This window comes from Squalius cephalus (genome assembly GCF_949319135.1).
Source record: "Squalius cephalus genome assembly, chromosome: 16".
NCBI classification, from domain to species: domain Eukaryota; kingdom Metazoa; phylum Chordata; class Actinopteri; order Cypriniformes; family Leuciscidae; genus Squalius; species Squalius cephalus.
In genome coordinates this window covers 31,720,908-31,746,342 of record NC_137137.1, presented here as the reverse complement: position 1 = coordinate 31,746,342, position 25,435 = coordinate 31,720,908, and the positions used below count along the sequence as shown (strand labels likewise).

The 25,435-nt window shown below is 36.8% G+C and overlaps 1 protein-coding gene across 1 annotated transcript in view; it reads left to right on the top strand.

The window, feature by feature from the left end:
• Positions 1 to 1,055: 1,055 nt before the first annotated feature.
• The window catches only part of bin3 (bridging integrator 3), a 59,450-nt gene continuing 35,070 nt past the window's right edge, over positions 1,056 to 25,435 (top strand). The window contains exons 1-5 of the mRNA XM_079896231.1: positions 1,056 to 1,209; positions 16,255 to 16,303; positions 18,500 to 18,540; positions 22,259 to 22,320; positions 24,666 to 24,802. Coding sequence (XP_079752357.1) covers positions 1,202 to 1,209; positions 16,255 to 16,303; positions 18,500 to 18,540; positions 22,259 to 22,320; positions 24,666 to 24,802 — 297 coding nt within the window. The 5' untranslated portion in view covers positions 1,056 to 1,201. The remainder of the gene's footprint in view (positions 1,210 to 16,254; positions 16,304 to 18,499; positions 18,541 to 22,258; positions 22,321 to 24,665; positions 24,803 to 25,435) is intronic.

Below are 25,435 nucleotides of genomic sequence, written 5' to 3'. Positions count from 1 at the left end.
TGTTATCCTTTTGTGGAGAGGAAATGTTCACTTGGCTTCTGATTTTGTTGTAAATTAAATGTTTTCCAGTTGATGCGTACTTGAATACACACCTGAATAAAATACAACTGAATCCATTTTTGATTGTCTTTTTTGTGTTGCACATGTAAAAAACAATCTATGCAAACTGGAAACATTAAGAATAAATGACCACAATGGGTTGTCTGAATGCATAAATTGTACAAAATAATAATAAATAATAATAATATTTAATATATTTAATGCTATATATTATATATATATATATATATATATATATATATATATATATATATATATATATATATATAGCAATTCTATAGAACAATAACTATAACGTTTTCAGAAAGTGATTCCAACTATATTGTTCCTACGTGTTGTTGTAGTGTGGACTTATTCTCATAGAACTTATAGAACTATAATTACAGTTATCGTTACCATTATTGGTGTGACAGACCATTATCGTAGTTATGTGAACGGGCATTGAAATATTTCATAAATAGAACCCATTACACGAGATGGTCTTTAATTGCTCAACACAAATCTTATATTTCAATATTTCAACCTGAACTCCAACATTTCTCATCAGATTTAACCATTTTACGCACTCACGTAAGGTTCCCTGAGCTTCATTGTGTCACAATGTGTTTACTTCTACTTACTAGGCTACTAAATATTTTTAGGAGAAACATTTGAGACAAAGTTCATAGGCCAACTTTAACTAACATACCTGAGAACTCAAACTTCCCAGAGCTTTGAAAAGCAACTTCCGACTCCGAGTAATAACACTTTTACACTGATTTTAGAAAACCTTATGAATGTTTTCTCGATCAGTCGACAATCGTTCTAGGCTACGCTTTCTTTAAAGAATGCACGAAAATAACGCTGAAAATAAATCACTAAGCGAAATTAAGATTATACGTATCATTACAATAATTTGCTTATTTTACAATCATTATAAACGCATTCTAATCTCAGTATGTGTGAATGGCTCGCGCGATACCTGTTGCGCGTTTGTAGTTTGACCTCTTCGCTTTCCGTAGTTTAAATCCTCTCGACCTCTGACTTGCAGTAAACTTCTCTACTTCCTGCTCGCTGTCCGACTCTCAAAAGCCTGAAAAGGCGATGTTTTTAACAGAAAGGGATTACATTTCGATTGATTTGGACTGAATTTGAGCACAAGATGAGCTGGTATGTATCACAACGCTTATGTGGATTAATAAATACTAATAAATCGGTTGTTTACGAGCGACGTGAAGTGCCGCTGGTGTGTTTCAATACACAGTGAACTTCCTACCTAGGCTGCACTTCGAGCGTTCGAACATAACTAAAATGCTGTCTGGTTAGGCAGCGCGCGTGCTTTTGACACACAGCCGTTGACTGTGGCTAGCGAGCTAATTTAACCGTGTTTGTGGTTACGAATGAGTTTAAACAACCCATTTAAACTCCGAAAAGCGATGTTTGGTTGTTGATCATTCAGATTTGTTTGAAATGTTCAGTATTTCACGTTTTCATTTTATCTCTATTGTGGGCACATAGTGTCTTTCCCTAGTTACTGTAGCTAAGTTGGCTCACAAGTCCTCAGAGACACAATGTTTACAGTTTGGTTTATCAATGTTCCACTTCTTGTATAACGTTAGCAGCTAACGTTACTTTATGAGTATAAGTTATTTGATTCTTATTTTGAGCTCATTTAATTATAAAAGAGTATCAAATGTAGACACCCTGTGATATGTGTAACTTACGTCTAAATGTATGAATTATTTACAATGGGTTTTGCAGTCTGGAACAGGAGCATTTAATGTATTCTGTATTTAGAAAACCATAAGAACTCATGATAAACCATTATTCTTCACTGATCTGAAGAGCCTATAATGTAACATCACAAACTATAAATCCAAAGAACTATACACCACACATGAATCTAGATCCCAAGGATGTTCTTTGCTAAGGTGTCTTCAAAAGAACCACCGAAGAACCTATTTTTAAGTGTAGTTCCCTTCATCAGTCTCTGAGTCGGTGTTTCACTAGATTCCAGTAAACTAGAGACTTTTAAGCATTTGTTTTAGGTTGAACACAATGGACCACTGTCGACTTGTGTAGTTTTGCCTTGTCAGTTTGTTTTGCTTTCATCAAGATGTAAGAGAACTTAGGAAAGACATTGCCATTAGGCTAAACTACAAAGGTTTGCCGGATTTGTGTTTAGATAACATAATAATTTGCAGTGCTGCTCCAACAAATACACAGTGATTTTGTGATGATTATGTTTTTCAGTTCAGTGGCGCTTATATGTTCATCATGCCATTTGTAATGCTGTATTGTAATGGTTATGTCCACTACAGTGACACTTGACAGCTGGCATTTAAAATTTCATGTGCATCCTTTAATAAATGTCTGTTTCTGTAAATGCCTGTAAATGTAAGGAAAGTAGCAACAGATTTTGTTGTTGTTGTTGTTGCATATTGTGACGGACATCCGAGTCGAACGAATTTTCCAAAAGAAAAAAAAAAGGTTACACTTTATTTTAAGGTGTCACTGTCATTATATATTTAAGTACAGAGTAATGTTAATTAACCACATGTACTTACTATAGGGTTAGGGTATGATTAGTGTTTGATTGAGGGTTACTTGCATGTAATTATGACTTAATTTACTGTTATTACTATATTAAGTGCACGTAACACATGTAACGGCACTGTAAAATAAAGTGTTACCGAAAAAAAATGTACGGGACTTGGGTCTGTGCATCTGTTGTTGATTGGGTGAAGGCAGATCTGAATGTGAGCTTGAAGTCCATTGTGAGCTGAAGATTGAGTTCTGACATTTTGACAAAACAAAATGACATGCATGGTTGAATAGTTCAGAATAAAATCAAAAATAGAAAACAGGTTTGGTGATTTTCCGATTCATGCCGACTATAATATCATGTAATTGTCCGATAATAACTTGATCAGACTGCATGCAGCAAAGCTGACTTGGCTCTTTAAGGTCACAGTTCTCAGTCTGAACGATTGGCATGATGTGAATGAACTTGGGATGCTGAGATGAACAGGCATGTATTTGTTTTGGCTCATGGCTTTGTGACCACACTAGAGCGATCCAGTACAGGCAGAAATGAGTTTAGTCATAATTCATAAAGTCCACTCTGGCTGAAACGATTGAGCATTTTAACGTCACAGAACATCATAACGTCATTCTTTAAAGAGTCCAGTCCAAAGCAGAGACCAGATCGCTTTTCTGGCCTTTCCTTTTGACGTATTTAACATTCTGCCATTTGCATTGTCAGAGGTTGGACTTTGGAAACTGAATCGGCGTCACAGGGCTCTACTGAAAGGTCAGTGGCCAGCAGAGGATGCTTCCTTCCCAGTGTGCTTAGTGTTGGGGTGAGGGCCCTGGTGAAAGAATCCTTTATGAACCAGGCTGACCCACTTCATTCATTCAGGGCCTCTTGCTAGATAGAGTGACGTGGTCGTTCTGACACTGGGGTCGCCCTGAAAACAATTACCGCTCCCTAGTCGTCAACCAAGCCTCTGTACTCCTCGGAGATAAGATCCCGCCGTAAAACTGCAGTCCCAACAGATAGAGCTTCCATTAGCTGGCTTCTCCGCTCGGGCTGATGTGTAGCGTGAGTCAAGTTTGCCTGTTCTCCGCGTACTTTTTGCTGCAAGTCTGAACTAGGCTTTTGTTCGTGCTTCTGTCACTCGCACGTCTGGGATCGTGCTGATAGCGTAAAGCCTTCGATTCCAGAACAGGGCACCTTTCATGATTCTGTCAGTGTGAATGGAGAGGATTTTTGTTTAGGTCGACTTGAAAGTGTCATTTAGTATCTCTGCAGAATTACCAGAAGTCATGTAACGCTTTGTTTTAATTGTAAAGATCACATGAGTTGGCCAAAAGGCCTTGAGCATGAATTTGTAGGATTTGGGGCATAAGCTATAACAAAAACCATCCATCCATCCATCCATCCATCCATCCATCCATCCATCCATCCATCCATCCATCCATCCATCCATCCATCCATCCATCCATCCATCCATCCATCCATCCATCCATCCATCCATCCATCCATCCATCCATCCATCCATCCATCCATCCATCCATCCATCCTTCCTTCCTTCCTTCCTTCCTTCCTTCCTTCCTTCCTTCCTTCCTTCCTTCCTTCCTTCCTTCCTTCCTTCCTTCCTTCCTTCCTTCCTTCCTTCCTTCCTTCCTTCCTTCCTTCCTTCCTTCCTTCCTTCCTTCCTTCCTTCCTTCCTTCCTTCCTTCCTTCCTTCCTTCCTTCCTTCCTTCCTTCCTTCCTTCCCTCCCTCCCTCCCTCCCTCCCTCCCTCCCTCCCTCCCTCCCTCCCTCCTGGATCTTATGGTCTGGACCTAAAAAGACAATGATAGCTACACCTTTAGGTTCGTTGTTAAAAATGACTGTTAATGCTAAGCGACCCAGGACTAAATGTATCATTTTCCTTTTTTTGGTCCGGAGCAAGAGAACCTAACTACAAGTGTGAACTACGTCTCCAAACTCATTTATAGCAGACCTCTAAAGTTTTAGCTAGAAATGGGTCTTGCATTATAACCAGACATGATGCCACAAATTGCGTCACTCTTCCGCGTTAATCTCGAGTTTCCTGACCAGCCACAACTGTTTTTGCTCTGTCGGGTTGGGAAATCCCGCCCACAGTAAAATCTCACTGGTCCATAATTCTGCTCCACGTATTGAGCATCAAATATGTTCTGTTTGGCTGTCATTTCTTTCACCTCAGTAAAGACAGTGTTAGAGAGTTTGTCTTAACTGTATACTATAAACATGCATTAAGTTGCGCAGCACAAGTTTTAATTACAGTTTCTAAATTTTCTAAACTGAAACCAAAAATACTCTGAGAGTGGCCATCATGTGACCATTATTTCTTCAGACACCACCTGATGTCCACAGTTTCTACACTGAGTTTGTAATTAACGGATTAAAATGGACGGTTAATTACCACTCATTACCGTCTTGTTTTGATGTCCAAAAGACGCCATTGGTTGACATAACAAACTCAGTATTTAGCAGCAGCAGCAGCAGCATCCCTGTAATGATATCATGCACAAATTTGCAAACCAAAATGACGTGATGCCACACAGGATACTGTTGTGAACGATATCTCCATAAATAATATTTCATATTCTGTCTCAGTCACTATACCGCAGACAGGAAGTTCCTGTAATAAACCCCTGGTATTTTCCCATAATCCTTTAAATATCTCTGATATCAGATTTGCTTAAGAGAAAGTTACATGATAAAAGCATGTATTGAAAGACATATTTGACAACCTTTTAAATTAAATAAACATTTAAATGTTGATTGATTGCTTTTTACGAGGTTTGACAAGTAATGCACCTAAATCCATCAAAATTCACTTGCTTTACTCCTTCAGCAGTGATAATGATCCTAACGTGTGTTAATATTGCATCTTGTTTTAATTTTTTTTCCTTCCTTCATTTTATGCGACCTCTTTAAGAGCATGGGATCGGATTGTACGGTCTAACCGCTTACTTAAATAAGGCTGTATGTAAAAATGGCCTTGTATGCGAAGAACCTTCGCTGCAGATTCCCACAGTACAGAATCATCCCACTGAATTTCTTCCTTCCTGTCAGAACCTTGACATTCTGACTTCCAGCAGCCTGGTTAAACTATCCCACAGCTCGGGTGTTAATATGGTAATCTTTATTAGTAGATTCTGAAGGAATAGTTCATCACCAACTGAACAATCTGTCATCAGCTCATAAGACAGACTTCCATGAAACACAAAATTAGTTTTCTTAGATACACTTCTCTTTTTCCATTTAACGAAAGTAAACGGTGACAGATGCTGTCAAGCTCCAAAAAAAGTAAAAGAATGCACGGTAAAAACCCCATAAGACTGGCCCACATGACTCATGTGCTATATTCTAAATATTCGTAGAATGGTTTTCTGTGTTAAACAGGGCCGAAAGTCATTATTAACTAAAAATATTGTTGAAATAACCAGTGATCCTCTGACGCCTGAGCTGTGACGCTGGAAGGAGGCGTTGATGTGAAACTTGGCAAAGTAGCCTAATGAAGGAATTTTCCATGCAGTGTTTCAATAACATTGCAACATTATACGAATTAGCCTTTTCACACAAATTAGAAGTTAATATTTTTTTCATAAATGTGTGTATATGTAACACAGTTCGTTGTTATGGGAAGAAGGAGGCGGGAACCGGCGAACATTCAAGACATTCAGTACTCAAAAAACAAATACAAAATGAAAGTCCCTCACGGACGACTGCTGCCACATATAATAAAACATAAAACACAATGTAAAATCCAGGCCTGGTCTTCTCTCAGTCTTCACTGTCGTCGCTCCTCCTTTATGCTTCCGCTCCTCCGTGAGAGATACGAGACGGGTGCGTCGCATCAGCAATCATGCCACCGGCCTCGCACCGTTGTCTCACGGTCCTCAGCCTCGTCCTGCTTGCCACAATATACATATATATTTATTTATTTATTTTTAATGGGTGCCATGCATTAATTAGCAACATGCAAAATGTTTTGAATTCAAAAACACATTGGGTCTAATTCACTTATAATTATGTGGATTATTTATATTTATTGTGCTGGAGAAGTTCTCATGAAATTTTTTTGCTTAATTCACAGCATGTACATTCACGCCAAAATTTGTTATCTTCATTCTATATTATTGTTATTTTATTTTGAGAGTATTCTGTATGAGCGAGTGTCCAATGTTAGTAATTCACATTAAAACATGCCCAAACCATCTCCATATAAGAGGTTTCTGCATATTGAAATACATTTAAAGAGGACCTATTATGCAAAATTCAGTTTTTTCAAAATTCAACAAAATTATGTGTCCGCAGTGTGTGTACACACAACCACCCTATTGTGGTAAAAATCTGTCCACTCCGTTTGTTATTATCCCCATAAATATAAAAGCGTCTCCAAAGTGATGTCACAGTCACAGTGTGACAGGCCCCGCCCTCGACTGGCGATTGAATCTTCCTTATTAGCATAGCTCCGCCCCTCAGTGAGCTGTACACAGTCTGCCATGTTTATGTCCTTGCCACAGCATTTAACAGCAGCATTCAAATAAGAAATGTGTTCTTATTAAAGCTACTAAAGTTATTCAGTCAGTCAGTGATTGATTTTCTGTTTTTCTTTTGTTGTTTGATTCATATTAACAGCACATAAACAGCAGTGGGTTCTGTAGCCTATATTACGCTGCTTTTTCTTTAATACACAGATCTAATATACACATGCAATCTCTTTCCCTGCTGTTTACATTCACAGTCATAACTGGCTGTGTTTATGAGAACTTTGTGTGTTTTTGACATAACCTTGTGTGTATTTGACAGTTTAAGCGTAATAAGACGTGAAAGAGAAGTTTATTTTTTTTATACTCCCGGGATGTGCCGTCTGACAGCCAGCTTTCCTTCAGCTTAAAAACGCATGCAAATAATAACTTTCATGACGACGATGAACTGCGATCTCACACATGAGCGCGACTGCGATAGAGATGATAATCATAACCAAACAGATGTTTAGTTTTTGTCTCAGTATCCGAGGCACAGGCCCCGCCCCCTAGCAGCAGCTCATTTACATTTAAAGAGACATGAAAGAGAAAGAACTCAAAAATGGGCATTTACAACATGGTGTAATATCTGTGGGGTATTTTGAGCTGGATCTTCACAGACACATTCTGGGGACATTTGAGACTTTTATTAGGCTATATCTTGTAAAAAAAGGGGCATAAAAGGTCCCCTTTAAGATAAAATTTTACATATTGTAAGCCCACACAGATTGTGATTTGTGTGTATGTGTGGTATCAGTTCTCAGTGTGGTATCAGTGTGGTAACGCAGTTCCTACGTTTTTCAAGTTAGAAAACATTTTAGTATGAGAAAGTTATTGATAAATCATGATTTATTCATAAAGTTTGTACCAGTTTTATTTTAGTATCTGATATACTGTTTTTGTTAATATTTTGGATTAGATTTTTTTTGTGTGTTTTTGTCATTTTTGTTTTGTTTTTTAAATGTCTATTTAGTAGGCTATATATATCATTTTTTCTTAATAGTTTTTGGTTGTAGTTATTTTAATACATCAACTTATACTATTATTATTCTGTTATTATTTTATTAATTAGCTTTATTATTTTTACTGTATAATAACCCTGGTTTGTACGTAGTTCACAAATTTGTGCGTACGCACGGTTACTGAATGAGACCCAATGAGCGTCCATGAATGAAAATCCATTTTTTTTCAATGTTGAATGGATTCCGTCTGGCAAAACATCTAGAAGATCTAGTTGAGCAATTCTTACTGACGCGTGACTTGCTTACGAAGATGAACTCACCTTTCTGACGACAGAAGGAAATAGGCTACAGGTCACTTGATGTTGCAACTCACTACGTCATCACACAGATGAAACAATTGACTTCATTCTGGCTTCTTACTTTCTCTTCTTTTGCTTGCCGAGCTTGAGTGATGGCTGTTTATGTAATTTTGGCAGTAGTAAACTGTTTTTGGGGTGAGTCAGCGGTAGGACTTCAGGAAGTTCTGTGGGTGATGACTTGTAGTTTTCCATGATGATTTAGGCATAACAGCAGCATTACAAAAGGTGAACTTTATTTTCCTCGGAACAGGGCTGTATCTTATCTTATCTATCTTGTATATCTATATATCTATATTGTATATCTTGTATTTTATAAAAAAAAAAAAAAAAAAAAAAAAAAAAAAAAATTATATATATATTTAATATATAATATTTAATATATAATATATATATATATATATATATATATATATATATATATATATATATATATATATATATATATATATAATATATATAATATAATATATATATATATATATATATATACAGTGCCCTCCACAATTATTGAACCCCCTGGTAAATATGATCAAAATTGGCTGTAAAAAATAAATCTGCATCGATTATCCTTGTGATCTTTCATTCAAAAAATGTGCAAAATTCTAACCTTTCATTGAAGTAAAAGAATTGAAAGTGGGGGGAAATCACATTATGAAATAAATGTTTTTCTCCAAAACATGTTGGCCACAATTATTGAAACCCCTAGAATTTTTTACGAGTAAAATATCTCTGAAGTATATTCCCATTAATATTTACCTTTTTTAGTACACCAGGGTGACTAGGAACATGAAACTGTCCAGCTATGACTTCGTGTTTCACAGGAGTTTAAATATGAGGAAACACAAAGGCCAAATCCCCTTAATCATCCATCACAATGAGTAAAACCACAGAATACAGTTCTGATGCGTAGCAAAAGATTGTTGAGCATCACAAACTAGAAAGTGGCTGTAAGACAATAGCTAAAGAATTGAAAATCCCCATTTTGACCATCAGGGCAATAATTAAGAAGTTATAACCAACTAAAGATGTTATGAATCTGCCAGGAAAAGGACGTGTGTCTATACTGTCTTAATGCACGGCGAGTATGAAAGTTTGAGTGGCCAAAGACTCTCCAAGGATCACAGATGGAGAATTGCAGAGATTAGTTGAGTCTTGGGGTCAGAAAGCCTAAAAAAAAAATTATCAAACAACCCCTACATCCCCACATGTTGTTTGGGAGGGTTTAAAAAAAAAAACTCCTCGCTCATCCAAAAACAAATTCCAGCAAATTTAATTGTCAGACACGACTGGATCTTCAAACAACACAGGGTTCTGTGGTCAGATGAGACTAAAACAGAGCTTTTTGGCAGCAAACACACTAGATGGGTTTGGTGAACACAAGGATAAAAAGTACCCCATGTGTACAATTTAATATACCATTGGATCTTTAATGTTGTGGGCATATTTTTCTGCTGGAGGTCCTGGACTTCTTGTTCAGATACATGGCATTGTGGATTCTATCAAATATCAACAGATAAAAAATCAAAACCTGACGCCTTCTGCTAGAAATCTTATAATGGGCCGTGGTTGGATCTTCCATCAGGACAACGATCCAAAACAAACATCAAAATCAAAACAAAAATTTGTTGTGGAGCACAAAATGAAGCTTCTGCCATGACCGTCCCAGTCCCCTGACCTGATGAGTGGGCTGAACTGAAGAGGAGAAGCACCAACATGGATCTGGGAATCTGAAGGATCTGGAGAGATTCTGTGTGGAGGAATGGTCTCTGATCTCTTGTCAGTTATTCTCCAAACTCATCAGGCATTATAGGAGAAGACTCAGAGCTGGCATCTTGGCAAAAGGAGATTGCAAAAAGTATTTAATGAAAGGGTTTCAATAATTGTGGCCAACGTGTTTTGGAGAAAAACATTTATTTCATAATGTGATTTCCCCCCACTTTCAATTCTTTTACTTCAATGAAAGGTTAGAATTTTGCACATTTTTTGAATGAAAGATCACAAGGATAATCGATGCAGATTTATTTTTTACAGCCAATTTTGATCATATTTACCAGGGGGTTCAATAATTGTGGAGGGCACTGTATATATATATATATATATATATATATATATATTATTTTTTTATTTTTTTTTATAAAATAGTTTATTCAATTATTATTTCAATTCTTGGTGAAGAATTTATTTGGTGTATATATATATATTATTATTATTTTTATTTATTTATTTTTTTTTTTTAAGGCTAAATCTTTTATTTTAATTAATCTATGATCAGAGGGAACACACACACACACACACATATATACATATATATACATCCAACTGTGCCATGACTGTGCTATATCATTTCTCTTCTACACACACACACACACCTCTCTTTCCATCTCATTAGCTCACACACCTTAGCTTTGACGCAGCCGGCATCGCAGCGTTCCTGTCATCCCCAGCTGTCCATCAATCTTCTGCAGCCATACCTCTGTCACATCAATAATAGTTAGTGTATATGTGTGTGCGTGAGAGAGGCTCTGCTCTGGCAGCACTGGAAAACATGTTTTCTCTCTCTCTCTCTCTAGGTCTAACCCAGGTGTAATTACTAAACAACGCATGAGACAGAGAAGAGGGGGGGGGCGAACGGTTAATTGCTGCTTTTCACTTAAGGAAAGTTTTGCGAACAGGGGATGGGAATGTGATGCCATTGTGCCACGTCGTCAGTACGTTAACATGTTTGACAGGTTCAATGTAGCATCAATTTAAACCCACACAGTTAGGAATGCACACTATATGTGATCATAACGGCGTTGATCAATATTATATATATTTTTTAATCAACATAATGGTTTAGGGCTGAGTGATGTATTGAATACTCTTAGTATATTCAGATTGTTTTGCTGACAATGTAAAATGTTGTGGTTATTTTAATGCCTTTTATTTTTCAATTAATTAAAAAAAATCATGTCATTAGACTAACTTTTAAGTTAACTGATTGAAAACTGACACCATTCATTTGTGTCATCTCTCAGAAATCATCACAAAAATCCTTCTTGACTTTTCTCATGTTAAAATGTTTTCGTGATAATATATGTAGGTAAATATTGCTGTTTATTTGGTGAATATAAATGAAAATGTTAAAATATTCTACATTGTGCTCATTTAGTGAAAACCCTTGATTAATACTTTAATCATTATTGTAAAATAATAATTAACTTTTTGAGTTCAACAGTTTGAATCTAATTTACTTCTATGGCTAAAAAAAAGTTTAAATATTGACTATAGACAAAAGGCTAGAAATATATAAAAATATGTATTTACATTCACAACCGTACTGTTCAGAAGTTTGGGGTCGCTAAGAATATTTTTTAAAGAAGTGCTCACCAAGGCTTTATCTGATCAAATACAGTACAAATTCTGAAATATTACAATTCAAAATAACTATTCTATTTTAATATATTTTAAAATTGTAGTTAATCCCTGTGATGGCAAAGTTATTTTTTTCCCCACTTGATTCTTCAGAAAATATTCTAATATGCTGATTTTCTGCTCAAGAAACATTTCCTATTATTATTTTTTCTTATTTTTTTGTGGTAAACATAAATTAATATATAGTTAATGGATCTTTGTTGAAAGTACTCTTTGTTTTTGTAGTATTAAATATTATTAATTTTTCAAAAATAATCGTAATGTCCCCAAACTTTGGAATGGTCATCAAATACAATACGCACTTATCTTGAACATATCATTGTAACTGATCTGGTGAAAGAGTTTAAATGTGTAGTGTGAAAGCTGAACACACAGCATCAGGCGTGAGATGTTGTGTAGGTTGGCAGTGGCTGGTCACGGTAAAAGCTGAAACTGTTGAATCTTCACATCGGTTTGCTGCATTAACGCTCTTATTTCAGCAGAAACCTTATCCTCATGTCTTTGTGAAGTGGCATCAGTGCTGCAAGCTAAAGAGATTCTTACTCATTATTAGTCATAGTCAATTATATAGGTCAGGATGATATTTTAGCTATTGGACCTGGCCAGGTTTCATTACACTGTCATTGATTGTAAAGCTCTAAATGCCATTTTTGTCTATTTATTAGAACAGTAGTAACGATTACACCGTAAATATTACTGGAATAAGATAGGAATTGGGTCATGTTGCAATCCAGACTGGACTTGATTGTCCAAGTGAAAATTATGACATGTTTCATTGATTGATTCAGAATGACTCAACACATTTCATATTTGAAACAGGATTAGCTTTAGGCCTTTGATTTGAAATGAAAGAATTCCATTCGAACTTTTGAAGTGACCTGATTTTCAGAGATTGTTTGCCATTTTACTTTGGAAAAACTGTTGACAACTTGCTCCGTTTAAGCTTGACAACATAAAACAAATAGCTGGGAAAAAGTGAGAGAAAATGGCATAAAGTATCAAATTAAACAAGTTGATCTGAATGAGATTTTATCTGGAGACAAAACCAACCGCTGTGACCTAACCGAAGGACGACCTGTAGGCGTATCAGTATTATTATTATTATTATGTTATTTTTTTTGGCTGTTGTTGCATTTGTTGAATTGTAAGAAAACTAGAACGAAGTTAACATAGCTTCACACTTCACACAGGGCTGGGGTGTCAAGGTTAGGATCTGTTCAGGTCTGCTAAAGAGTGAAAATTGATTTTCAGACTTCCTGAAAAGTCAACACTGAACAACAGTACGTGATCACACTTTAAACTTTATATTTTAAAGAATATTTAAAGGCAGGGGAGGCGATTTGTTCCAGAAAGAGTTTTTGCTATGCTGGTTGAAAGTCTCTTCACATCCTGATAGCAATCACAAAGTTAAGTGGTCTAAATGTATTTATATGTACTGTATATATCATCTGTGGAAGCCGTAGGACCATAAATCGTTCATCCAATCATAGTTGACCTGGCTAACACACCCTGCTCACGCAGACGTCACACGTCATCAGTGTGTTTGCCACCAAAATTGTTTGCCACCACAATACTATGCAAAGTTGCTTCCAAATTACAGTAGTTATATATAATTACATATAGACCACTTAACTTAGTGATTGCTATCAGGATGTGAAGAGACTTTCATCCAGCATAACAAAAAATGTTTTTTTTTTCTCTTTCTTGCCTTTAACAATAAAAACACAGACCGCAGGAATATTAGGCCGCTGTTACTTTAAAGGGATAGTTCGGCCAAAAATGATATTAAACCCATGATTTACTCACCCTCAAGCCGTTCGAGATGCATATGTCAATCATTTTTCAGACGAACACATTTTCAGTTATTTTAGAAAATGTCTTAGATCTTTCAGTGGTTATAATGTGAAGCTATGGGGTCCACCTCCTTCAAGTCCCAAAATGTGCATGCATCCTTCACAAAAGTAATCCATCCGGCTCCAGGGGGATAAACGAATCCATCTCCCGTGAACGCGCGTCGACCGTTGCCGGAAGCCAGTTATTTTCATTTATAAAGTTTTAAATATGTATATTTTTACGGCAAAACCGCACGGATTACCCTCAGAAGGCCTTCGTTTATCCCCCTGGAGCCGGATGGATTACTTTTGTGAAGGATGCATGCACATTTTTGGGACTTGAAGGAGTGGACCCCATAACTTGACATTATAACCACTGAAAGATCTAAGACATTTTCTAAAATAACTGAAAATGTGTTCGTCTGAAAAATGATTGACATATGCATCTCGAACGGCTTGAGGGTGAGTAAATCATGGGTTTAATATCATTTTTGGCCGAACTATCCCTTTAAGAGATGATGCACGGATCCAGTACACTGATCCTGATACACGTGTTGTCTTTCTCGACTGTTTAGGTTCACTTAAGTCATAACCTACTATGTTTGCTAGGATACTCGCAATTTTGGTGTGAATTTGTCCGTTCAAGCGCAAGTCTTTGCAGTATTCGTGTGCTGACTCTGAGACGCGGCTTTCCACACACAGCCTAAATCTTCTCACTGCGCACGCACGGTTTCTTTCACGTCATCTTGCGCTTGAATGTTTAAATTGGCAATGCCAATGGCAACCCTATCAAAGCCGAAATGAATCTGCAGCAGTCAGGTGGTACAGGTCAGTGCTCTTTAAGTCGTTTATGTTCATTATTATTGCTTTGAGACATGAGGTAGTTTAACGCCGTCTCTCGTGTTTTCTGTACGCGTTCAGGTGTTTTGTAGGAGTCGTGACTTTGGAGACGCTCTGAAGGGATGGTGGGATATTATGCTTTCAAAGCTAGTTCACTATTGCTAGCCTCTCCTTTAATAAATTTAAATTATTTTTTAAATTAGTCTGAATGAATGATTCAATGACTCACTCATAAAGACTCCCCTTGTTTAATTACTGGATGAATCAGAATGAATTATTCATTGACATATTTTTAACAGTCACTTGTTGCCATCTACTGGTGTAATAATGTAATTGATACAATCTTTATTTGAAGCATCAAGTTCATTTCAAAAGGTGAATTCGATTTGAATGTTCTGCTGTGATCTTACTTGTCAAAGATTAAATAGACATAGCCGAATTGTCATTTAGGAATAAGATTGCATGAGTGTTTGAATTGAGATTGTGACCTTTTAATCATTAATCATGCAGCTCTACTGTACGCAAAATATTTTTATGAGATTCATGGTCAGAAAGCGTTCATGAAAATCTGATTTATTCCCCTAATGTGGACTAAATGTTAAAATCTGCATTACCACGGCAAAATCAATTTGTCTGGCCAGGTTGTTCTTGCAGAATTTAAATTGATGGACACCCCAAAATAATAGAGATGATATTTCTTGCAAATGCTTTGTTCTCCCTATAGTTGCAGAGAAAAACAAATATGAAGCCCAACCAGAGTAGTCTAAGATTGTTATGAGCTGATGCTTTTAAATGAGTCAAGAAATCTTGAACTCACATGTTTGAATCGGTGTAATGACTGACTGAATTGGTTGTGGTTCTCAACAAATCTTTAGCTTTCATCAGCCCAAAATCAAAAGAGAACTGTTATCATGTTTTGTGTTATTCTGAAGGCTTATGAAACTTAAATTAAATTTAAAGTTTCTGAAAGAAATTCAGAACATTTGGGCGTTATAAATAGTAGAGTCACAATGGAACTGACAAACAAACTCTCTTGCGATCCATGAAGAACTGTGAACTCATTATTAGGGTTCATGTTTGAAGGTGTCCTGTGGTTGCTAGTCATTTGCTGTCATGTGTGTGGCATATGTGTGTGTTTGCCAATGATTTCACCATGGATTCCACCATGTGTGTGTGTGTGTGTGCGTGTGTGTGCGTGTGTGTGCGTGTGTGTGCGTGTGTGTGTGTGCGTGTGTGTGCGTGTGTGTGTGTGTGTGTGTGTGTGTGTGTGTGTGTGTGTGTGTGTGTGTGTGTGTGAGACTGCATCCTGTGAACACCTGAGTCTGCACTGGCTCGGAGTGAATGTCCCGTCTGCAGTAGCAGAAATCAGGAAAGTGCATGTGTGTGAGATGTGCACATGTAGTAATAAGGCAGACCACAGGAAGACTTGTGGCAGCGGCGACAGCCACTTCTAATTATGCACATCCGCCTTTGATGGATTTATGTGGCCCATATGAGAAGATTTGATTTGCCTTTGGGGATTTCATAGTGAACCTAAACATTGTCTATGAAATACTATGACCTTATGACCTTATGGGTTTTGTTTTTAGTCAGCCTCCTTTGAAATGTAAAAATGAGTATAACTATGATGGAATTGAATATTATAAATGTTAAATAAAATTAAAAAATGAAATGTATTCTTTATTCTTAAGGTGAGTTTAACTGTAATCCACCTTATAATTATGCGTTTCTGTTTTCCTAGGATTCCATTCAAAATCGGACAACCAAGGAAACAGATTGTTTCAAAAACGGTAAGAAATCCACAGGATTGTCCTGTTCTTTTTCCCATGTTTGCTGTTTTCTGTGATCTCTGTGCCACAGAATGGAATTGCAAAAATAATGACTGTTTTCAAACACAATAATATTAGGCTAATATTTATTTTACACTATATTTACCTCCTAGAATTTGCTATTCATTTATATTAAAATTTTAAAACAATTCAAAAACAAAATGGAATAGTGTCTAAGGTTACTCTTTGTTTTGATGGTCCACTTTAGTCATTCAACTAACTAGAAGTAACTTTGCAGCTACATGTCAACTAACTCATCAAGTATTAGTAGACTGTTAGGGTTAGTAGAATAAATTGACACGTTTAGTCATTATAGTCTGTAGAATGTATTTTGGAGGACCTTTTTTAATATTTAACACAACAGCAGACATTTAGTAACTTGAATGTGCAGCGTTTCCGGTGTCAACTGCTTGCAGTAAATTATTAGCTCTACAAAAGAGCTTTTTAGATGTAAACTGGTATTCCTATCATATTATTTTAATTTATTGTTTTAATAATTAAAAATAGATTTGTAGCTCGAATAGTTTTACCGTTTACTGCACTGTGTTCTGCATTCACAGCTAAATAAGGTGGATATAATGCAACTGTGCTTTGATCTATTTATTTTTTTAACTTTCCTTATTCATTCCTTTTTCCTTTTAGGGCTGCACGATATATGGTTTTAGCCATATGGTTTCGTCTTTTTGTGCTTGAATGCCCATCTCGGATAGTATCCTCATAAACGCACTCGCTTATGGCTCACGTGAACATAAACAGTTGAGAAAGAAAGTGGATGTGTATCATTGGATCCGTGCATCAGCTCTTAAAGTGACAGCAGCCTAAAATTCCCACTGCTGTCTGTCCTTTATTTTAATAATACAACAAAACTTAACAAAGATTAAATACAGTGAAGACTATGCAATGTTATTTTACATTTGATTATTCAATTTCTGTATCTGAATACTGTCATTAATTACTTATGGTACCTGAAAAACATAAATCACTGTTTATTTTATTTGTATTTTGTTCTATTGTATTTATCTCTGCTTGTAATTTATCATTTTTATGCAGATTAACTCACTTCAAAATCACCCCAATCATTCTAGAATGACTAATTCTTTCCAGAATAGAGCTATTCAATTCATCTGGTGAAATTATTTTCATATCGCAATATAAATATCGCAGAAAAACAAAATATTGCAATGTCAGTTTTTCCCAATATCGTGCAGCCCTATGGGGTGTGATCTTTTGACTGGGGCCAGTATGCAAACACCCTGCAACACTGTAGCATCGCGTCGACCAGTTTTCTCAGGCACGTGCCACTCACATTTTCTTCCGCAAATGTAGAGGTCTAGTTTTCTAGTCCATTTGACTCCAGTGCTGTGGTTAGAGTTTGAGTCATTGTTTGAATAGATCAACTGTGAGTTCATAAGTGCTTCTCTGTTGTGGACACCGTACACTTGTGTGTCCTTAAGTGGGCGTCCTGATCTCTTCCTCATTTTTGAGAGGTCAATCAACATCTTTTTTTTTTTTTCTTTTTTTCTTATTTTCCCCTCATCACCTCATTCCCTAACTCGCCTCCTTTCCTGTTACACCACACTTCCATGGTCACCCATGAGTGGGCAGGCCACAGGCCGGACACGCGGCTCTAAACGGGGTACCGACTGCCTGCCTTCCCAAATATTGTTTATTTACAGACTTTGCCCACCGAACCACAGGACAGGAACCCCTACTGCTGCAATTATGGCATCATTAACCCCCTACACACAGCGGTAGGGTGGCATGGACACAAACTAATGTGGCAACAGAAGGGCACTGCAATAATTACAGGACCTCCTGAAACTGCTGATTTCCAAATGAAAGATTTAGCTTGTTCTGTTTTCTTAATCTTTTTTTATTTATTTGATCTCGTTGGCGTTCTTCAGACATCTCGCCTAATAGCTAAAAGGTCCCAAACTGATATCCAACTCACTTTTTTCTTCTTGCATACATCTATTGGCTTTATTCTCTTGTCTTACTTTAAGGTTCTGCAGCCATGCAGATCCTGTTTTTGTGATTACACACCCAAGAGAGCTTGTATAAAACTAGAGCACTAGTTTGCCCACACACTTCTTTAAAGAGATCTTTCTATCCATTCTTCTCGTTCCACTCTCATATCTCTCTACATGTTCTCCACAGGTTGAAAGGGACTTTGAGCGGGAATATGAGAAGCTCCAAAAGTAAGTTGACATGTCCGATGTTGTTTTTGTTTTTATTTTTATTCGATGTGTTCTGTTGCCCACAGAGCTTTGAATGTTTCAGAGTATCATTAGCTAGAGTGCAGCAAGCACTCATATATATGTTTTCCCAACAAGAACGAACAAAAAGCAGTACGCCGATTTTAAAAATAGATCGACATTGGATCTGAAACCTTTTGATTTGATCAAAACCATGGCGCCAGTCTAGGTTTTCCAAAGGATTGCTACATTGGTGACGAGACCCTGAAGCATTATTTGTTTCTCCCCAATCATGACAGAAGATAAGTGATTCTTGTATATGACACAATGAAAGTATGCTTACAGCGTTCTCAGTGCTCTAAATGAGAGGCTGACGAAAATGCCTCCAGCCTTAATCCATATGTATGTTCATGCATAGACCTGTATCTACAGTGACTTTCCTGGCCAGACTGTATAGACCATGTAATCCATAAATTCTGATTAATGTGAAGGGGTAAATCTCACAAAACCTCTCAATTTTTCCTCCCAAAATTAAAAAAGACAAATATTTTTAGTAAAGAAATTGAAGCTTATTTTAAGACAAAAAAAAACATAAGAAAAAAAGATGTACAAAGAAAAGTCTAAAGCATTTATTAAATAAACATTGTATTACAATTTTTTCATTATTTTTTAAATTAACATTAATATCCATAAAAAACGACAATAAAGAATTGAAGCTTTCTTTGAAAACTTGAAAATGTATGAAACATTATATATATAATCTGAATTTGAATGTCATATGAATCAAATAATGTCTATGTATCTATAATTAATTATATAAATTTGTGGGGATTCAATGAGATCTGGACATATTTTTGTGATATTCACCCCAGTATGGAGCAATTTAAGGAGCAAACTTTTTTTCACAGCTTTGTTTTGCATGCTTATCATATCCCTTTTCTTGTTGAATCAGGTTGGAGGTCGTCTGCAGAGATGTATGTGCTTACTAGCGCCTCACCTAACCATGTCGCCTTAGTTTCGTTTGTGTAGGTGGAGTCTCAGTCAGTACAAAGAGTTATAAACCATATATCACTTATACACAAGCACTTGTGGTGTGGGCACGGACATGTAGGGGCCTGAACTCTTGTCTGAGAGGGCCGCTCCTTTGGTTTGATTGCTATCAGAATACCTCGCATTACGCAACAAAACACACCCAGAGAACGTGATGCCTGTTGTCTTCATGAAACTCTTTTGTGGTCCTCTTTTTGGGGGGTGCACTTCCCAGAGCACTACATGCGTTTCGTCATCAGATTTAGTTTTAAAAATGAATATTCTTTCTGTCATCATGTACTAATAACCCTCATGTCTTTCCAAACCTGTATCACCTTTATTCTATGGCACACAAAAGGAGCAATTTCGTAGATTGTGCTGGTTGCTGTTTTCCATGCAATTACAATAAACGAAGACCAAAGATTACAGTTACGCCTCCTGCAGAGAAACAAGTGTGGATCTTTTCAAGTACATTTATTTTATGTTTGATGTATGAAATGTTTGTAAGGCTAAGTTATATTGCTTTCGAATCTCATGAAGTATACAGCTATTAGTGAAACATAAAATAAATTAGCCTATACAATCAAATACAGACCTATGGTAATTATAGCTAAAACCTTACCACAACCCTAAACCTTACCCTACCCATACAATACAATAAAATAAAATAAAATAAAAAACAAAAACTGTGAAACGGGCCTCTGAATTTCATAAAAGCCATATTATGTGTTCTTTGTGTTCATTCATTGATTCATATGGATTAATTTTACGGTGTGTTTATTCGCTTTTTGGAGCATTACAATTTTGGGTAGATGGACTTTCAATTGATGGGCAAAAAACTCAGGGTTCATTAAAAATATGTTCATTTGTCTTTCGAAAATGATCGAAAGTCTTATGGGTTTTGAACGACATGATGCTGAGTAAACAATGACAGAGTTTTTATTTTTAGGTTAAAAACCTAATGGTTTGAGCCGAATAATATCCTTTACTATAGTAAAATGAGGGGCTCACCTTCTTTATTAACTTGTCGCCGCACATTTTGGCATGAAAATTCACACTTTGTGCCAGTAGGACTTGCATGTAGTCGTTGCGTTATCTTTTCTTCTCCGTCTACCCCCCGTATTCATTCGTCAGAATGTGGGGGTTTGGTGCTAATGTGTTGGCTTGTAACCTGCGCTAACTCTAAATGCCATTCACATGTTAGAAGGAGGCGTGCTGCTAGCGTGTTCGCATGACAGCCGTCTGGAGCAGCTGGGCCAATGCTACTCTATTAGCACCTACCGTAATGGCCCCTTTATCTCGTCTTGTTAAGAGTCTTTCTTTTCATTTCTTGCCAGTTAACCATGATTCCCACCTCCTCCTCCTCTTTATCTCTTCAATTGTTTTTTTTTTTCTTCATTTTTTTCAGCATCCTGTTATAAAGGTGATATATTTTCCCACAATTTTTTTGTCCACCTTCATTTTCTTTGTAGAGCCAAAAAAAAAAAAAAAAAAAAAAAATTAGCAATTTCAGAAACGTTTCCCCCGTTCTCCGGTTTGCTTAATTGCTGTAATAAGTGCAGTGTGAGGTGCCTCAGGGGAGTCCCCCAGTCCGTGTCTAATTTTCCATCTAATTGATTATAATGAACAGCTCCCCCATCACCGCCGCAAACACACACTCATGCGAGCGCGAGTCGGATGCTATAGTGCGGTAATTGCAGTTGTTAACACCCCCAGCGGGTGTGAATGGATCAACACTGTGAAAGACCCTGTGAATGATCTCTTCTGCCTCTCAGGAAATGTTACTGTTGTACAGAAACATGAATGGATACTCACAGAGGAGCGGATTTAAAATAGATCCGGTTGTTTTATCTCTGATTTAAGTATGATATGAGCATTTACTACTGTATTACTGTATGTTTTCAGCAGATAGTGGTGATCATTTCTGCTGCAGATACATCTAAATGATTCCTAAAATACCTTTGTTTGTGCTTTTTGTCAAGGAGAGATGTGCTGCTTATGTGCTTTATAAAGCCCCTTAGGCTTATGTTGAAGTAGGGATGTGTACATCTTAAACTAGAATATCACTGCGACTTGACTGTTACACCTTAGTTTTGTACAGGCAAGCACTCGTAATAAATAAATATACTTTTGAATGGTTGTGTGTGTGTGTGTATGTATGTATGCATGCATGTATGTATGTATAATTGTGTGTGTGTGTACATATATGTACGTACGTATATAATGTGTTTGTATATATCTATGTATATGTATGTAAATATAAATATCTACACACACACACACGTTGTGTTTTCATGTTTTATGGGGACTTTCCATGAACATTAATGATTTGTATTCTGTACAAACTGTATATTCTCTTCCCTTACACTAAACCTACCCATCACAGAGAACTTTCTGCATTTTTACATTTTCAAAAAACATAATTTAGTATGATCTATGAGCTGTTTTCCTCATGGGGACCAAAAAATGTCCCCACAAGGACAAGCATTTTGGATTTTGCCATCTTTGTGGGGACATTTTGTCCCTATAATGTAGTGTTCACCAAGCACACACACGCGCGCACACACACACACGTACACACACTTTTGACCAATGTATTCTTGCTGAATTTTCTTAAAAATGGAAGAAAAAAACTTGAAAAAAAATATTCATGTTCTTAATTTTATTGAACCCCTCTCCTCCCTTTTTTTAGGTTGGAAGAACAGACAAAGAAACTGCATAAAGACATGAAGAAAAGCACAGAGGCTGATTTAGGTTTGTGATTGTGATGATTCCCTGTTTGCTAATGTTGACTTATCTAAATATAACTCCTCTCCACTCTGATATAATTGCTTTTACTGGTCATAAAGAAAGGAAATCTTACTATTGTGTTCAATTTTAAAGTCAATATAAGCTTGCACCAACTCTAGACTTGCACTGAACCGTCATCTATTTCACTTTTGTATTTTCTGCTCTGATATTGACAGATATTTGTAGAATTCAGTGAACATTAATTAAAAAATTGAAAAGATGTATTACAGAGCTGAGTATTACACTTTGGGTCGCTGATAGCATTATTAAAGGGATGTCTTGGATTCTGTAAACCCAGATTGAAATTGTATGGGTTTGACTGTGGAGACATATGGTAGTATTTTTATTTGTGCAGGTCTTAAACAGTCTTCAGTTTGATATTAAACACTCTGCAGATACCCTGTGTAAAAAGAAAACCCATATTTTTTTATGTAGATTAGCGTCTGGAGAAACTGGACATCATACACTTAACAACTGAGGATCACAAACTTCTAGACTTTCAAGTCATTTCAAACACAAGAAACTCAAATGAAATGTGCACATTGTTGCTAGGAGATTAATGACAAATTATATCAATATGTGTTCTATAATCAGCTCAAAATATCAGACATGATTAATATCCTCTGACTGGATGGAGTCATCGTCTAAAGCTAAATAATCAGACTCTGTTCCCATCACACACTATGAATTTCTGATAGTCAGAGCCAGCCTGTAGATTTTCGCTAACTAATGTCCAGACTGCAAATCGGGGCAAACGTTTTGCAGTGTATTCCAGCCTTTAATTCCATGTGTGTGTGTGAGGAGTAAACGGTGCTTTCCAGTATCACTGCATATTGTGTGAAAGTTACCAGGTTTACCGGTTTTATCATTTATGTTGTCATGACAATGAAACTTTACATAATCAAGGCCTTGTCTCATACAGACTTGTGTAATGTTTAAACCCGAGGCTATACTTTGGAAACAATTTGAGTGTTTCTGAATGAATCAGGCAGGTATAATGCCGCAAATGCCTGTTTTGAACCTCAAACATTCCTTGGAACGTGTCGACATGTTTAATAATGAACATATAAAGGTCAAGAGGTGAATGCCGATTTCCACAGATATCTAATAGAACTTAAAGTTTTCTGTTGATTTCCAACTCTGTGCAGGCCTAGCTATGACAAGGAACCGCATTTTGCTGAATGTCAATCAGATGGAAATAAAGCATGAGGATAATTTTCTCTCTTTTCATTTTTGTGCTATAAAGGAAACTCATTTGTCAGGTTACAGTGTGTGCCACATAATGTGTGCCACACAGCTCAGTTGCACTTGCTTCATCAGTCCTTCACCACATGGAGGCACATCAGCGGTGTATGTGCATGTTACGTATCAACAGACATGGACCTTTTGTCTATTAGTTAACATAAGTATATTGAAATGCTTCCCATGCGTATCGGCAGGTCAGAGATTTTTCAAATCTGTAAGATGCCAGGCAAAACAGAACAAAAAGAACAAAGATTTCCAGCGCCGCTCCACAACTTTGTTCCATGCAGGTTGGAAGGGGTCGTTAGAGAGTTGACAGATGATGAATATTCACTAAAGAGCTCTGATCGTGTAGTGATGCCTCAATAGTGCCAACGCCAATTACAGTCCGTCGCCTTCTTTGCCAGAGCTGCTTAAAATCAGAATGCTGATCAGATGAGCACGTCAGCGTCAATCCAGATCAGACGCACACGAGGCAGGAAGCCAGATAAAACATCCAGCCCTCAACACCCCACAGCCCAAACACAGGAAAGACTTGATTTACTTCAGATAATTGGGGCAAAGTCAAGAAAGAAGGGGAAAGTTTCTTCATTTCGGTCCCTGTATGATGAATATGGATGTCTTCCATTTTAAATTTGAGAACTATGATACACGTTCATTTTGTAAACATAAAAATAATCATTATAATAATAATAATAATTATATTATTATGATATATTAATATAATAATACTAATAGGCTATAGTATTTCTGCAACCCCACGACAATAATAGTATCATCATTATATTATATTATGTTATTCATGGTTTAGTGTGCAAATAAACAAGAGTCCCATTTTGCCATATGTTTGAATGTTTAAAACCACTTAGCACTCTTAAGTACTTGCCACCTTTGCAGATGGTGACTGCTGATCTTTTTAAACCAGTCATCATTATTCTGTTTGTAGATGACATTAAGTCCCGCCGATGGGGGGGGGGGGGAATGGACCGTCCAGACATTTTTTCTGCTGTTGTGGCCATTCCTTTTGTTTTTAGGATAAATGCTAACTGGTTTTGTTTGTTTTCCAGCAATGTCTAAAGCAGGAGTGAAGATCTCAGGGGACTTGTTGGGTAATCCGTTGTGTGAGCAGGATCAGGCTTTCCTTGAGTCCATGAACGCTCTGGATACAGCCATGAAGAGAATGGATGCGTTCAATCAGGAGAAGGTGAGATTTCGTTGAAAAAGAACTGTTTCCCGATCAAGATTTGTGTGTCCCCGATCCGAGTCATTTAATATTGAGTATCTGCCAATACCAAGTCCTGATCCGATACTTGTATTTTCCTAGTGCTTGGTGCACACTTCAAGTACATTAAAATTATTAAAATCAATCCAATGTATATAGGGGTAGAGGCTCAGATGAAAAAAGGGGGGGCATCTATCAGTACAGAGTAAATTCAACATAACAATTAGTAATTATATTTATAGGCCTGCATTATTTATAAGACAGTGGTAGATGCAAACATCTGCTACAATGGTAGAGCTTTTAAATAGACTGTGTGGTCAATTATGAATATGGGACTACTGATGTAAACTTGCATTTTATATGTACAATAAGCAGAGAAATTGAAAAAATATATGGATATGATTAGAAAGCATTTGAAGCTTGCGGTGCCAGAATGCCAGTCTGTCAGTCCGAAGCAAGACGCAACCCATAGCAACATGTTTTGGCAAAAACGGTTCAGACAGTCTGATTGGAGATAAAAATAAACCGTAAATAAATTACTTTTGAGTGATACAAAAGTACCCTAGACTGGGTAAACCCAGATCTGCCGGCGATTTGATTTCGCCCTGCAGATCA